This window comes from Panthera onca, chromosome C1, assembly GCF_046562875.1.
Source record: "Panthera onca isolate mPanOnc1 chromosome C1, mPanOnc1 haplotype 2, whole genome shotgun sequence".
Classification (NCBI taxonomy): domain Eukaryota; kingdom Metazoa; phylum Chordata; class Mammalia; order Carnivora; family Felidae; genus Panthera; species Panthera onca.
In genome coordinates, this window is record NC_138346.1 from 37,693,206 (window position 1) to 37,708,177 (window position 14,972).

Genomic DNA, 14,972 nt, shown 5'->3' on the forward strand with positions numbered 1-14,972 from the left:
CTGTCCTTAGGGGCAAACTAACAATAATGGATGCATTAGACCAAATTACCTTTGAAACAGCCAGGAGGCATAGATAAAGACATAAGAAGGAAGTTAAGAACCAAATTCTTCCAAGAGGGTACATATGTCTTGTTTGTCTTCTACCTGGTTTTTACATGAAACAGTGTAATGTGCAACTGATAACCATATGTGATAGATGAACTTATTCTACTTTTCCCTATAAACCATCTCCATAGATTGACAGTAGATCCCGGAGCCCATGTGGATAACAAGGTTAACCGACAAATGTTGAGTAAAAATAAAAACATGTTTTGTAAATAGAGTTCCTGGAAATACCTAAATGTTTCATATTTGAGAATGACCTTAAAATTATGTTTAGCTCAACTATTTCTTAAGAAGCTTGAATACTATAAAAGATATCACTATCCTCAGAGATGGGAATCACACTTTCTTCTGGACAGCTTATGCCATCTTTGGAAAGCTATACCTTATGTCAAGCCAAAGTCTCTCTCCCTGGAACCTTGGTGCTAGCTAGATCCAGACCTGCTAGGTCCAACCTCTTTTCCACTGTGCAGCCCTTTAAATATTTGAAGAAAGATGTTAGATAAAGTCCACTGGAGTCTTCTCTCCTCCAGATTGAACATTCTAGCATGATTCAGCTTTACTAATAATGTCTCTTCTTTAAATATGACATCCAGGAAGATTGCATATTGCATATTGCATTGCATCCAGAAGAGCTTGTAGGAACATCATATTCAAAGTGGGCTTGAAGCAGCCCACACAAGGTAGGGTAGCAGCCCACAAGGCTGAAGTAGCCCACCACCCTTTTTATTCTAATTACTCTACTTTTATTAACGTAGCCCAAAACCACATTAACCTTCTTAGTGTTAACATCACAAATATAGCACATGGTAAGAGCATGATTGTGGAGCCGGGCTTACCCTCTGGCTCTACCACTTTACTAGCTACATAAGCATGAACAAGTCCTCTCTGTGATCCAGTTTCCTCACTGGTGAGATGGTGATAACAAGAGTGTTTACCTCAAGGGATGGTGGTGAAGATTCAATGAGTCAACACATATAAGGCTCTCAAAGTACTGCCTCACATATAGGAGCATTATATAAGTACGTGGGATTATTTCTGTGCTTTTTGTCAACAGAAACAGTTAAGTCTGTGGACCAAGTCAGCAAAGAGCACCATTTTTAAAGTCTGGTCTGGGTTCAAAGGTCAGCTCTACCTTGTGTTAATAGGCATCTTGGGTGATTCACTCAATCTCTCAGAATCTCAGATGGTTCATCTACAAATTGGATATAATGGTGATTACCTTGTAGAGTTGTTATAAGGACTAAGCAACATAGTGTATTTGCACAGTATATCATATGCCAATATATCAAGCAATTGTCATTATTGTCATCTCCTTCATCCTAATTATTGTGCGTCGGAATCAAGGAGAATATAAATCCAAGAAAGACAAAAGTATAGAGTATGGATGAAGGTGAATATAAATCAACAAAGGGGTACCCTCACAGAGATGTGATCCATCCTATCCTTAAAGAAAGAATAAATTTAAAAGGATGACTAATAAATGAGGCCAAAGCCTAGAAGATTAATAGGATTATGGTTCAAATTGTAAAAATGAGGTGGTTCTTAAGGAGCAATGTGTAGTAAAAACCACAAAAGTAGATTCAGAACCCCTCACCTCTCTAGACATCTTCAGACATTACCCCCCTATGTACATACAACCCACCTACTGTCACCAAGACTTCTTCTGTACTAAACAAAGACTTAAGTTTAACTCAAATTTATAGCTAAACTATGGCATAAAATATTTGAATTTTAAGAGTAAAAATGGAAACTTGAAAAATCTATCAAGAATTATCATTAAGTTTCTAAATGAAATGGGGCAGGAGTTGGGGGGGATTACCTGCTTTCTGACACTGCACAATCTTTTCCTGGACTGTATCTGCCATTTCTATGAGAAACCGGCTCTCTTGAATCATCTGTCACAAAAATAAAAAAAGGTGGTTGTTAGCAGTCCTTAAACTGACTCATTGGAAAGACAACACATAGAGAGACTCTCCTGATGCTGGCAGTAATGGGGAACCATAGCCCTGACCACAAGAGGTAGGAGACGGAGGGATAACGTGTGCTCCAACACCCATTCATTCTAGCACTACCACTAGAGGCACCTACCTTATAATTGCTTCAGTCACGTAACATGATTGGCACATCATGAGTGCCAAATAAGTAATTGCTAAATAGATGTATACACATTCTTTCAGCCCCAGATCACATTCAGGAACACCTCTATTCCATCGCCTCACTCCAAACGTAACTGCAACAATAAGGCAAGTGGTACTGGAACAATAGCAACAAGAATCAGAATAAGGCATCACCTAGTAATGAGTTAAAGGACTACTGAACACATCAGTGAAGTTAGCAGCTTGGATTTGAGTGGCCCCAAAATGGTGGAGATCTGGTCCTCCCTCTAAAAGGGCTCCAGCTCCACTGGCAAGAATGAGGAGTGGGTCAGATTTCAGAGACACCAATTATTCAACAGAGCTTGTAGGCAATAACACCGAAATGGTTGTCCCTGACCTTTACGTTTGGATAGAAAGCAAAAATGTCCAAGGAATAATTAATCTACTGAATGAAGTAGGGGAAATAAGGCAACTATTGGAGAGATGGAGAAAAGAAAAATCTGTACGTGAAGAAGGGGGAAGCTGATAATCAGTAAAGAAGTTGTGATCAGGATGACAAGGCATGGGGGCCCTTTTGAAGAAGTGACTAAAGAAAGGCAACCAAGAGGCAAACTAACACTTCTTGAACTTCCAGCCACTCTTCTATCCCCAATAAATGCTATCCCATCTCATCTGGCTATTCTGTGTTTTGTGTGTCTGAATATTCTGAAGGGACTTTAAGGCAGAATGCAAAGTGGACATGAAGGTCTGGGGTAAGACATCTTTCATAATTAACTGCTGTTGAACAGATTAGTCTTGTATAATCACTGACAAATATAAAGTGGTTCATGATTACAAATTTTAAATGGAAAAGAATATTGAATCACAAATTTGTAATGCCTAACAACTCCATAGAAGTAAAATCATATCATCCACTTAAGAAATATCTACTGAGCAGACACTATGTGTAAGCACTGTGGTAAGTACATGGGATATGATGCATTAAGGAGTAAAAACAGACACATCTCTAGCTTCATGGAGCTCAGAGTCTAGCAGGGAAGTCTACTCAAATGCATGAATGAAATAGGATAATTAATTCAACCAAACAAAATTCAATTACTCATATTTTCTGCCTAAAGTAGTAGTTGAAAGTAACTTATTTGGAGAGCTAAATTGACCATCAAAACCATAAAAATAGATACCCAAGAAGTTCTAGACTGAGTCAAACATTTTAACTGCATTAACTCTTTCAACTCTCAAAAGGAAGTGGAAAGCTAGTGAATAACAATTTACGAAATGACTGATAGTGGCCTAACTGACTAAAGCTTCCAAGTGAATGAAACTGATAAGCAGAAAAAGATTAAATATGAGGGCAATCTGATTCAGTCTTTTCTAAGCTTAGCATCCATGCATGCAACATCAATTGAGTTTTATTATACTTTCAAAAGTTATATGCTGCAATAGTTAAGTAGTAGACAAAATATTTTCATGAAATTCAAGCAAGGGAAACATTCATAAATAATGGACATATTTTGTGACTTTACCATAAGCAAAATAGGTAATATGATATACATTTTTAGAATCATTTAATTTTAAGACCAAAAGAATCTTAGATATCATGGCCACCCCCTTAATTTTGGTTTTAGAAAAAAAGAAAGTGAAGAGTTATAGAAGTTAAGATTCTTGTCCAAAAAATAGAACTAATTAATTATCAAGCTGGAATTAAAATTGCAGTTTCCTGGCATCCACTTATTGTCATGAAAAAAATAGCACCCCTCTGATTTTGTCTGCCCTGCCCATACTCCAGGAGAGAATGTATGCCTTCAAATACTTGCAATCTTTTTGAGAATAAAATATAGCATTTCCAAAGTCACCTGGCCCAGGCTGTCAGAAAAAAAAAAAAAATGTGTGAGCATGCCCATAATCAATCCATTTCAACCAGATTCAAATTTGCCCTTTTTAAGAAAAACTCAAAAAAGTAACAGGATTGATAATTTCCTTTATTAAATCTTGATTGACATCTTACACTCATTTCCCTTGGTTTTGCTCTCAGTAGAGAACATATTCTTTGATTTTAAGAAACTATTAATTTGTGGCCAGTTTTCTTTGCAGTATTTTACTAAGTATCTCCTCAGTGTTGAGTATAAAAGGAATATAATTTCTGCATCCAAAAACACCATAGCCTCTTTGTAACAACCTGAGAAGGAAGTATCCTCTTTGTCATGGCTACCCCTTCTACCTAGACTTTCAAACCCATCTCTACTGCTTCCCTCAGGAATCTGTTTCTAATGATTCCTTCTTTTTTTTTTTTCCAAAATTTCTACCTCTCTCCCACCTTTTTCCCTTCTCCACACGACATCTCCTACTTTAAAGTAAGCAAACAAAAACAATAATAAATATTCTATTGGCCTTTGAATGGTTGTCCTCATTAATCCTTCCTTTAAAAATTAGCCCGCACTCATTGTTTTGACTCATGCAAGACTCCACCAAGACCTTCAAAGTTTAACCTTGGCCTCATAATCAACCACACCTGGCCAATCCTTGGTCTTCATTCATTCCCAATTCAGCAGCTGACACCTCTGATCAGCCCTCCTTGATTTCTGGGACCCTGGTTCTTTTCATGCTTTGCTCTTTCTCTGACTTCTGTACTACCTCTTTCTCCTTGTTTATATCCATACATGTAGGAATCCTCCCAGCTGCCTGGCCTAAGCTCTCCACTGTTTCCTTTCATCATTATCTCTCCTCTTAGCAATTCCATCCATGCTTAGAGCTATGAAATTTGTATTCATGCAGATCCCTTCAAAGCCAACATCTTCAACGCTCAGCTCTCTCCTAAATTCCAGACTCATACCTCCAACGGTGTATAGCAGTGGTTTCCAAAGTAGGGAGGTACATGTACTCTGGGGCAAGGGCACAAGATAATCCTTTGAGGTGTGAGGAGAAACAATGAGGACTTTTATTCACATTTATTTAACCCACAAAACTGGCAAGCAAATTAAGCTTTACAGATTGATCCTGCCCCCCTTGCCAAATCAAGATCAAGTATCTCTAAGGTGGGAACTGAGGTAAGACGAAGAAGGTAATTCCACCTTAGGTGAGGGCTGACAACAGCACTCATTTATTAGTTTCTTCCAGAATATTTCAACTTACATATGGCTGTAAAGTAGTAGAGTAAGTACCACTTATATTTTCTTGTTCTAGATAAACTAAGCCTTCCAAATATGCATTCCTGAAAGGAAAATGAAGATTACAGAAGCACAAGCAAAAACGTGAAGATGGCAGAGCAGCTCCTGGTTCTATTCACGCCATGATTTCTTTCTCAGCAACACTGACAAGTGAGAACAATGACAGTCAGATCAGATCAACATATTCAATCACACTGGAAGAGCAAAAAGATTTATTTCTATTATTCATAAGTAAAACTTTTAAAATCCAACGCTGATTTCTATTCTTGATTTCTTTTACACTGTATGAATTGGTATGTTACTGAGTTTGTATCATTTATAAATGAATAAATTCTCAAAATATTTTTACTGAGGAACTGCTGGGCCCTCTCTATTCGGCTCTCTAGATCCCCTCTCTGCTACGCTCTGGGCTGGGGAAGTTGATCTCTGTGGGCAACATCAAGCAGGCTCCCTTGCCTCTGATTCCTGTTAGGATTGGCCAATGGGACCAACCGGCAAGGGATCAGGACAGGAGGTGGGAGGAGAGAGGTTTAGGGCAGTTACTCCTTGATCATCCCCTCCCTGCCAGACTGTGGCTCCATAGCTTCCTCTCTACAAGGCCACAGCTCCTGTCAAGTGGCCCTGTTCTGGCAGGTACCATATTACTGAGTTCCAGGAATGGCTCCTTCCCCTTTTCCTTTAGGTCTGCAAGTGATGACAGCTCTCTACTGTTGGTATACCTGTGGTGCTCACCGCCCATTGATGCTTTACTAACCCATACCCATACTTTTATAACCAAAGCCCTCATTTACTCATTTAGTCACTCCTTTGAGTGTGCTCTCTGCAGAGAACAAATAAGGTGGAGATGCTTACTATCAGATAGCTGTATCTGTAATTTCCAGCATTCTCTGTCTCTTCCAGACACCCAGGTTCAGATCACCAACACACTCTGCCTCACTACATCCAGAAGGTGAGCTCCCACATTCTGTCAGTCACCAAGTCTTGCCTAACCTGCCACTTTTATCCCTTTGCTTCCTTCTTTATCACAACACTCCTCATTTAAGCCTTCATTCTCACTCTCTGGGCCATCTTTCAAATTCTAATTATCCTTCCAGAGGCAGCTCAAATGTTGTTATCCTCCATTTTACTTTCCCTGCCTCACCCCATTCCCACCTCTACTCCTGCCAAAAAGTGTAGATCTCCTATTTTCTCCAAATGCGCCCCAAACTCCCTTGGAGACACTCAAAGATGGCTTTGAATCCCTCTTGGCTACTGACAGGTTCTGGTCCTTCCCACCTCACTCCTTCCAAATATCACTTCCAGAATCATTGTCCAAAAGCATAGCACTAGCTACTTCCCAGATTTGTTATTTTCTCCTTTGCCTGTTAGATGATGTAAAATTTTCTAACTCCAAGTTTGAGTCTTCTTATTTGCCTCAGCAGCCTCTTCCCCTATGGTTTCCCAATTCTCCCAGGTCCAGGTGTGGCTCACACTTCTCCAAACACACCCCACTTATTCCTCCTTCCTCAGATTTCTTTCTATTAGGAAAGTCTTCTGAATAAGCCATCTCCCTTGGTCAAAATCCCATCAGCCTCAAAACTCACTCGAGTGCCCCCCTCTTCCACTGGTGTCCTGATTTCCCTTCCTCTCCACCTCTCACCTCCAAATCCCAAGAACATTCTATTTTGTTAGTCTGTTTACAGAATGTCTTATTTTCTATATCAAGTTACAATTAACTGCTTACTTATATTATCTCTCACACTTCATTTCTCCAGTAAATTGTAATTCTAGTAGATCATTTACTCATTTACCTTTATATCCCCAGATACATCAATTCATTTATAGAATCACCTTTTCCCTATTTAACTCTGTGATCCTTATTTCTTCTACATATCAATTACCCACACATTTACACACAAGAAAGTATTTTATTTATTATTGATCACTTCTCAAACCTATAATTGTCTTTTTGAACTCTTATTTCTCTTTTTATCTCTAGTCTTTTTTTCTAGGCTTCTCCACTTTTCTGTAATCCAATATGTTCTGAATTCCCCTTCAAATAATCCTTTTAATAGGATTATACCTATAGAAAATACACTACTCAAGTATTAGAAAATACATTTTTAAACATTATTACTTATTTAAGGTAAAATAAACCAGGACCAAAACATTCAATAAACTCTATGATTCAAGTTATCTTAAAAATCCCCCAAATAAATATTTGTTCACCCCATAGTGTAAGAAGTTTGTATTTCCCATTGTCTAACAGATCACTTTGTAGTGAGATAGTCAAGTGTGATTTAATTTTCCACACAGAATATCTCAGTGAGATTCCTACAGGATAACCTGAAATCCTTTAGTAATAAAAGTCCTAACTATTACCCTGAAAATACTCATCATCAATATTCCCAGAACTTAATATCATTGCTCATATGGACTTTTCTCATAAGAGCTTTTGATCATTTTCTCTATGGTAACAGCTTCCATTGTATTTAGAAAAATAATTTTATTCTATTTTCTGCAGTCAACTTTCAGTTAGTAGTTGTAGGGAAAACAAATAAGATAGATGGCCAAAATATACCAATAATTCCAAATCAAATTTAAATCAACAACTTCAACCTCTCCCCCTGGCTTTATATCTAAGTTGTAAAGAAGGGAAAATGGTTGATTTGAGTTTAATCTCCTTCCTAGGTCTCTACAGATCCTGACAGAAATGAAATGTAAAATGCAAAAGCTAAGGAGAGAAGGTGAGAAGCATGTCCTCATAGAATCTCCTTGCTGGGTAGTCAGTGTACTTATTCAGCCAAAGGTAGGTTGACTCAGTTGATAGAATCTGGCAGCATCCTGGATTTACATGGAGGTCTCAGCCTCAGCTCCCAGTTGCCTCTGTCTGTTGTAGTAATACAAAGAGTTTTTCTTTGGTTCTGTCACATGAATATCGCCTCATGGATCTTATTTCCTTACCATGGCTTTGAATCTAAAAGAATAGAAGACTTATTCAGACAGAGATTAGCATTTCTTTAAGCATTAGATGTGTCCTAATCAGCGGTGTGTTTTCAGTTAAGACCAAAATCATTTATTTAAAATAAAAATTTTAGGGGCAACTGGGCAGCTCAGTTAGTTGAGCGTCCGACTTCAGCTCAGGTCATGGTCTCGCAGTTCGTGAGTTCGAGGCCCATGTTGAGCTCTGTGCTGACAGCTCAGGGCCTGGAGCCTGCTTCAGATTCTGTGTCTCACTCTCTCTTTGCCCCTCCCCCACTAGTGCTCTGTCTCTCTTTCTCTCTCAAAAATAAACATTAAGAAAGTAATAAATAATAAAATAAAATAAAAATTTTACCAAAGGGGGATAGTAATGCTTTTACTCAGGGATGGGCTAAAGTGTCCTACCTGTGTGAATAAACTGTGCTTCCAGCTCTTCTCAATAGGGAATTTAGGGGCACCTGGATAGTTCCATCATTTAAGCATCCAACACTTGATTTCGGCTCAGGTCATGATCCCACAGTTCATGAGTTCAAGCCCCACGTCAGGCTCTGAGCTGACAGTGTGGAGCCTGCCTGGGATTCTCTCTCATCCCCTCTCTCTGCCCCTCCCCCACTCACACTGTCCCTCTCTTTCTCTCTCTCTCTCTTTCAAAATAAATTTTTAAACTTTTAAAAATAGGGAATTTAATTGCCTGGGATCATTGCAGAGTCAATGTAACCACTGAATGGTACTAAAAAGATCAATTTTTGTCATATACTCATAAACCTTCCACAGATTCCAATTTTCTCCTGAGTATATTCAAATTCTTAGAACCACAGAACTTTATATTTACAAGTCACCTTCAGGACCATCTATCATGGAAAACACCATTTTATAAGAGAAAAAATTGAGCCTACATGGGCTTTCCTAAAACCAAACAGCTGGTCAGTGAAATAGTTTAGACTAGAACCGAGGCTCATGAGGAGCAGATCTAAGCTTATGAGTTGCTTTGTGATACTGATGTTATATTAAAGTGCAGAATTTCTACTACAAGTACAAATTTGTGATAAACGTTAATAAAGTAAAATTCACCAAGTAAAGTATCATAAAAATACATGTTTCCCTGACTACTTCTCCTTCCACGTCTAATTTGCAGCAGGCATCAACCAACATAGATATTCTTCCTATCAAACCTAGAGAGAAATATACTCAGTGGCATCTACTGCTCTTTCAGGAAGGAGTTATCAAATTTGGAAAGTTAATCACTTAAGAATATGCCAATCTGCTCTAGACCTATTTTGTTCTCTCCTCTTAAGAAGACTGAGGGGCGTCTGGGTTCCTCAGTCAGTTAAGCCTCTGACTCCATTTTGGCTCAGATCACGATGCCCCGGTTCGTGAGTTTGAGCCCTGCATCAGGCTCTGACCTGACAGTTTGGAGACTGCTTGGGATTTTTCCCTCTATCCCTCTCTCTCTGCACCTCCCCAGCTCAGGCTCTCTTACTCTAAAAAAGAAAGAAAGAAAGAAAGAAAGAAAGAAAGGGAAAGAAAGAAAGAAAAGAAAAAGAAAAAACTTGAAGACTTAAATTTTATCAAACTTGATACCTTTTAAAATCAAATATATATTTACATATATATTTGCCAACTAGAATGAACACAATTTCCTTCAATTTTTAATTTCTTTAAAAGTTTTAAATCCAATGGATTGTTAATAAATTGGCATCTGTTGATTTTAAGCAAAGTCAATCTCATTGAGACTGTTAATTTCGGTGAAACAGATACACATATAAGGCCAGAACATTTGCAAGCTTACTGGAAGTCCACTGCATTTGATGTATGCAACAAAGTATTCTCTGTCCTGGGATTAACTCTATATTACATTTTCAAACCTCATTCATGATGATACAGGACAAGAGAACTCACACGGAGCAGGCCAAACATTTGTCTCCACATCCACGACAGTGATAAGATCTACTTCAGGGAGCTGCTGTCTGCATAGGGGGATCATTTTACCTTTTCTTTTCTCCAGATGTTCTATTTCCATAATATAGTTGTCAGCTATATCTTGAATAATCATTAGAAATGTTTGTTTTTATCTCACACTATGATTAAATTTTAAATTTTAGTTCATTCATAAAAAAATTGTCAGGTTACTAACCATTGTGAACCATCTCCAGAATTTCACTTGAGTCTTCAGAAATGCAAAGCACACTTTGAGGATGCATGCACAATATTTCACAGAGATCTAGCCTGTGACGTAGACAGCTTATTGATTCACCTCTGAGGTCCAGTGTCCTTGGAATGCTGGTACCAAGTGGAAATGTACCTTCAAGATGTTGACACTTCCCCCAATATGCAAAAAATGTATCAGAAGACATTGCTACACCCACAAGTAGAAGTTTCAATGCACTGAGCATATGATACCTTGTTTTTAAATAAGCAGCTCTATTTGAGCACCTACCAGCAGGCTCTTTTTTTTTTTTTTTGCATTCTATTAGTACACAATTAGCTTTTCGAAAAGCAAACCAATATAAAGTTCTACACAAATTTCACAATGAGAGAGTGATAGGAGAGTATCTGTGACTTACCTAATTTCAATTTAAATTGATTTCAATAAGTAAAACTATATTGAGAGACATACCACAACTTTTTCCTTTCCTGAGCCTCAATGTATCTTTGTAATAACACTGACAACCCATTATGTTTGGCTTAACTGATAACCTGGCAGCATATTGATTCCATTACAAGAGTAATTAAAGATAGCAATTAGTTCTTTTTGCTAGATTCCTGATCATGCTAACAAAACCAACTGCTCTCCAAATCATACCCCCGACTGACTTAGTAAAAGATTAAATAATCCTTGACCCACGTTCTCAAGATTGTTTTTGCTTTCTTTTATATCGTCAGAAAATCTGTTACTCTTATCATAGTAAAGTTTTAACTTTTATGTTAATGTTAAATAATTCAGCACAGAAGTCACCTTCAGAGAATACTTTGGGCTTATTTTTCAGTTGCAATCTCCTGTAAGTATTCCGCCTCTGAATGTTGTATTCAAAACACTAATTACCTAAAAGTTTTCACATTAATTTAAAACACTGAAAAAGCCCAAATATGTTAAGCAAATACTTCTTGATGATTCATGAAAAAGTAGACAGGTCAGAACATTAGAAAAGAAAAAATTCAGCTATCTGAAGAAAAAAATCATATAAAGGTTGGACAGCATTTTTCTTTTGAAATTAGTTGCAGATAGGGACTTCTCATTTGTATCTGCTACTTCTTACGAAGGTTCTATCATAACCTGAGAATGTACAAATAAGTTGCCCATGAGTAACAAGGGCCATAGATCCTTGAATTACCTCCCCAGTGCTCTGGAGTAGACCCTGTACAGAAAGGCTAGGGCTTCTTTAGAGAAGGGAGAGGTGAGTGAAAATAAAAACATTCTAGAGAGACAAAACGTTTTTCAAAAAAATATTCTTTGCAAATAAAATTCTGTGGGGCATGGAGTGGAAATGCGAGTGGGGTGTATTACAAGTCACTGTGAAAAGTCCATCGTAGTACTTAAGTTCATTAGACTCCATCCACTTCAGGACATAAAACATCATCTGCTCCACTATGTAGACGTTGTATGTCTCTGTTCCTGCCCCCCTTTTCAAATTTTTTTAATGTTTATTTACTTTTGAGAGAGAGAGACAGAGTGTGAGTGGGGAGGGGCAGAGAGGGAGACACAGAATCCAAAGCAGGCTCCCAGCTGTCAGCACAGAGCTGACGCAGGGCCTGAACTCAAAAACCATGAAATCATGACCTGAACTGAAGTCAGACACTAAACCCACTGAGCCACCCAGGCAGCCCACTGTTCCTGCCCTTGTAAGGCGTTAAGTCCTGCCTTCTCATCAGGATTTTTTATTTCTCAAGGATAGAAATTTTGATTCATACCATTTCTCCCCCTCAGCAACTTGCACAGTAACGTGTCTAAGACCTGTTTATTGAGTTGACTAATCAAAAGCTTAATGACTTATACAAAATGATATGTTGAAAGAGAAAGTGTTGTTTTTTGTTGTCAAAGAGTCAAAGACCCATCATGCTTTACAAATAGCTATTTGTGCTGATAACTGTCTCTGTTTATTCATCTCTGTATTGTACAAAATCTACTAAAGTTCTTTATAGTTGGTATGTACTGAATGTTATGAATAAATTCAATAAATGACTTTTTTCTTAATAAGGTCAATTTTGTGAGAAGTTAGGACAAAGGGCTGGACTTAGATTGATGGAGAGGGAACTAAGGCTAAGAAGGCATTCTAGGTGATATAGAAAGGAGATACAAAGGATGGAAAATAAAAAGGAGGTGAGAAATACATCAGCTTGACTGAAGGAGAGGGTTCAAACAGAAGGAAATGGGAAATGAGATTGGCAAAACAGCCAGCACTGGTGGGCAAAGATTTCGCAAGTCTAGTAAAAGCTCAAAAATAGAATTTGAAATGATTATTCCAATTGTTGAATTAGGGAAAGGTAGAGACTAAATGAGGGAATAGTCAATCTACTGAAAAATTCAGGTAGGAGAAGAAGAGAGTCTGGTAAGAACCTTGGCTAAGTCAATATAAGAAAATAGATACATGGGGCACCTGGGTGGCTCAGTGGGTTAAGCATCAGACTCTTGAATTTGGCTCAGGTCATGATCCCAAGCCCCACATCAGGCTCTACACTGAGCATGGAGCCTGCTTAAGATGTTCTCTCTCTCTCTCTCTCTCCCTCTCTCTCTCTTTCTCGTTCTCTCCCTCAAAAAAGAAAAAAAAGAAAATGGACACATGAGAAAAACATGAGGAAAAAAAGCAGTGGATCTCATTAATATTGAATTATAAATTAAAAGACCTTACTGGAGTTAACAGAGAGAAAGCATTCGAAATGATTTAGAGGAACTGAGGATGATTGGCAAGGTGGTATCTTTTGCAGTGGTCTGGAGATGGTAAATGAATACCTAGGAAATAAGAAGATGAACCAGTTTTTGACCTACAAAATTTTTGATGTTGGTTCTTTAGACACCCAAGAATGTTCTGTATTCAAATGTAGCAATGTGACTAGAGTAAAACATTAAGGTTGGGGCTAAAGATGGGTTTCAAAAATAATATGAAATCGACATGCATACAAATACTATTGTAGAGAGAAAAAAGTCATATCTATTAAAACAAACTAATTTTGACAGTGTCCTACTGAAATTATAAAGTATTTTCCAATGAAATTGCCCACTGTTGCAACTTCATGTTAAATGATAAAGAACATAAGAAGATCACCAGCCACAGACTCATAGGCCTGGGATGGACCTTACCATGTCACCTGCCCTAATTGTAAGCTGCTGGAACACAGCATCTGCTATACCTTCCAGAGCATTCAAACCAGTGGCTTGCACATGGGAGGAACTCAGTCAATGTTTATAAAATTAAGTATCTCCATGCTTGGCTCTAACACTGGGCAGCTCTTTAGGTAACCAATTCCATTTTTTAACAGCCCCAAGAATTAGACTATTCCTAACAACAACAACAACAACAACAACAAAACCTTACATCATTTTTATTTGTAAAACATAATTATATTGCATTAGCAACCTTAAAAGACTTGACAGTGACTCTATATTTCCTACTTCAGTGGATATTTTGTTTGTTTGTTTGTTTGTTTGTTTGTTTGTTTTCAAATAGAGAGAGAGAAAGAGAGCATGAGTGGGGGAGGAGCAGAGAGGGATCGAGAGAATCCCAAGCAGGCTGCACACTGTCAGTACACAGCTCGACACAGGACTCAGTCTCCAAACAGTAAGGTCATGACCTGAGCCAAAATCAAGAGTTGGATGCTTAACCAACTGAGCCACCCAGGAGCCCCAATTTTCTTAGAGAAAGGGAAAATCCACAGTGGGCAAGTGAAGCTTACTCTTTCAGAGACCTGGGCAAGAAAAATAAAAAAATAATTAATTAAAAAATCACAGTGCAATAAAGGGACAGGTCACTTAGAAGTGGTGCTCTGGCTTTCAATTATATCCTGGGGACAATTTCTGAAAACCTGTCCTGGTGACCACAGGACCACTGAAATGGCAATGTAGCAAGCCTAATGCCAATAGCCCTCTACTGTGGATCTTTAGTCCAGGAAGGAGGCATCAATTCCACCTTCAGCTTTTAGAACCCATTCTACTTGCCTAAGTTATTGATTAATAATGTTCCCAGTTTGCTTTAGTGCTTTTCAGAAGCTGTCACATCCCACCTCTGGCTGGGACATGTATTTGCTATCAGGAAAATCACCTCTGCTTCAGCTGCCCCAAATATCAGACAGATGTTTATAGCTACATCCCTATTCAGAGTATTAAGGGATATTGTAAACAGCATTGTTCTTAGGAAAAATTGTAATTCTTTGAGCAAACTCACCCTCAGCTAACCCAGACTTGGGGAACACTCTGTCATTAAGATCTCTTCCTTTTCCCAGGTAAAAATTTGTTGTAGGACAGGATCTGTTACGTTCACTCAAAGCCACAAATTACTGATAACCCACTGTATTATTATTCATAGCTATTTTTTTGCCATTTTAATTTTTTTAATGTTTATTTTTGGGAGAGAGAGACAGAGTGCTAGCAGGGGAGGGGCAGAGAGAGAGGGAGACACAGAATCCAAAGCAGGTTCCAGGCTCTGAGCTGTCA

The 14,972-nt window shown here is 38.2% G+C and overlaps 1 protein-coding gene across 2 annotated transcripts in view; it reads right to left on the reverse strand.

Moving 5' to 3' along the window:
• The window catches only part of PLCL1 (phospholipase C like 1 (inactive)), a 333,051-nt gene that overhangs the window by 52,515 nt on the left and 265,564 nt on the right, over positions 1–14,972 (reverse strand). For both annotated transcript variants that reach the window (XM_060622790.3, XM_060622791.3), the window contains exon 4: positions 1,925–2,000. In XM_060622790.3, coding sequence (XP_060478773.2) covers positions 1,925–2,000 — 76 coding nt within the window. The remainder of the gene's footprint in view (positions 1–1,924; positions 2,001–14,972) is intronic.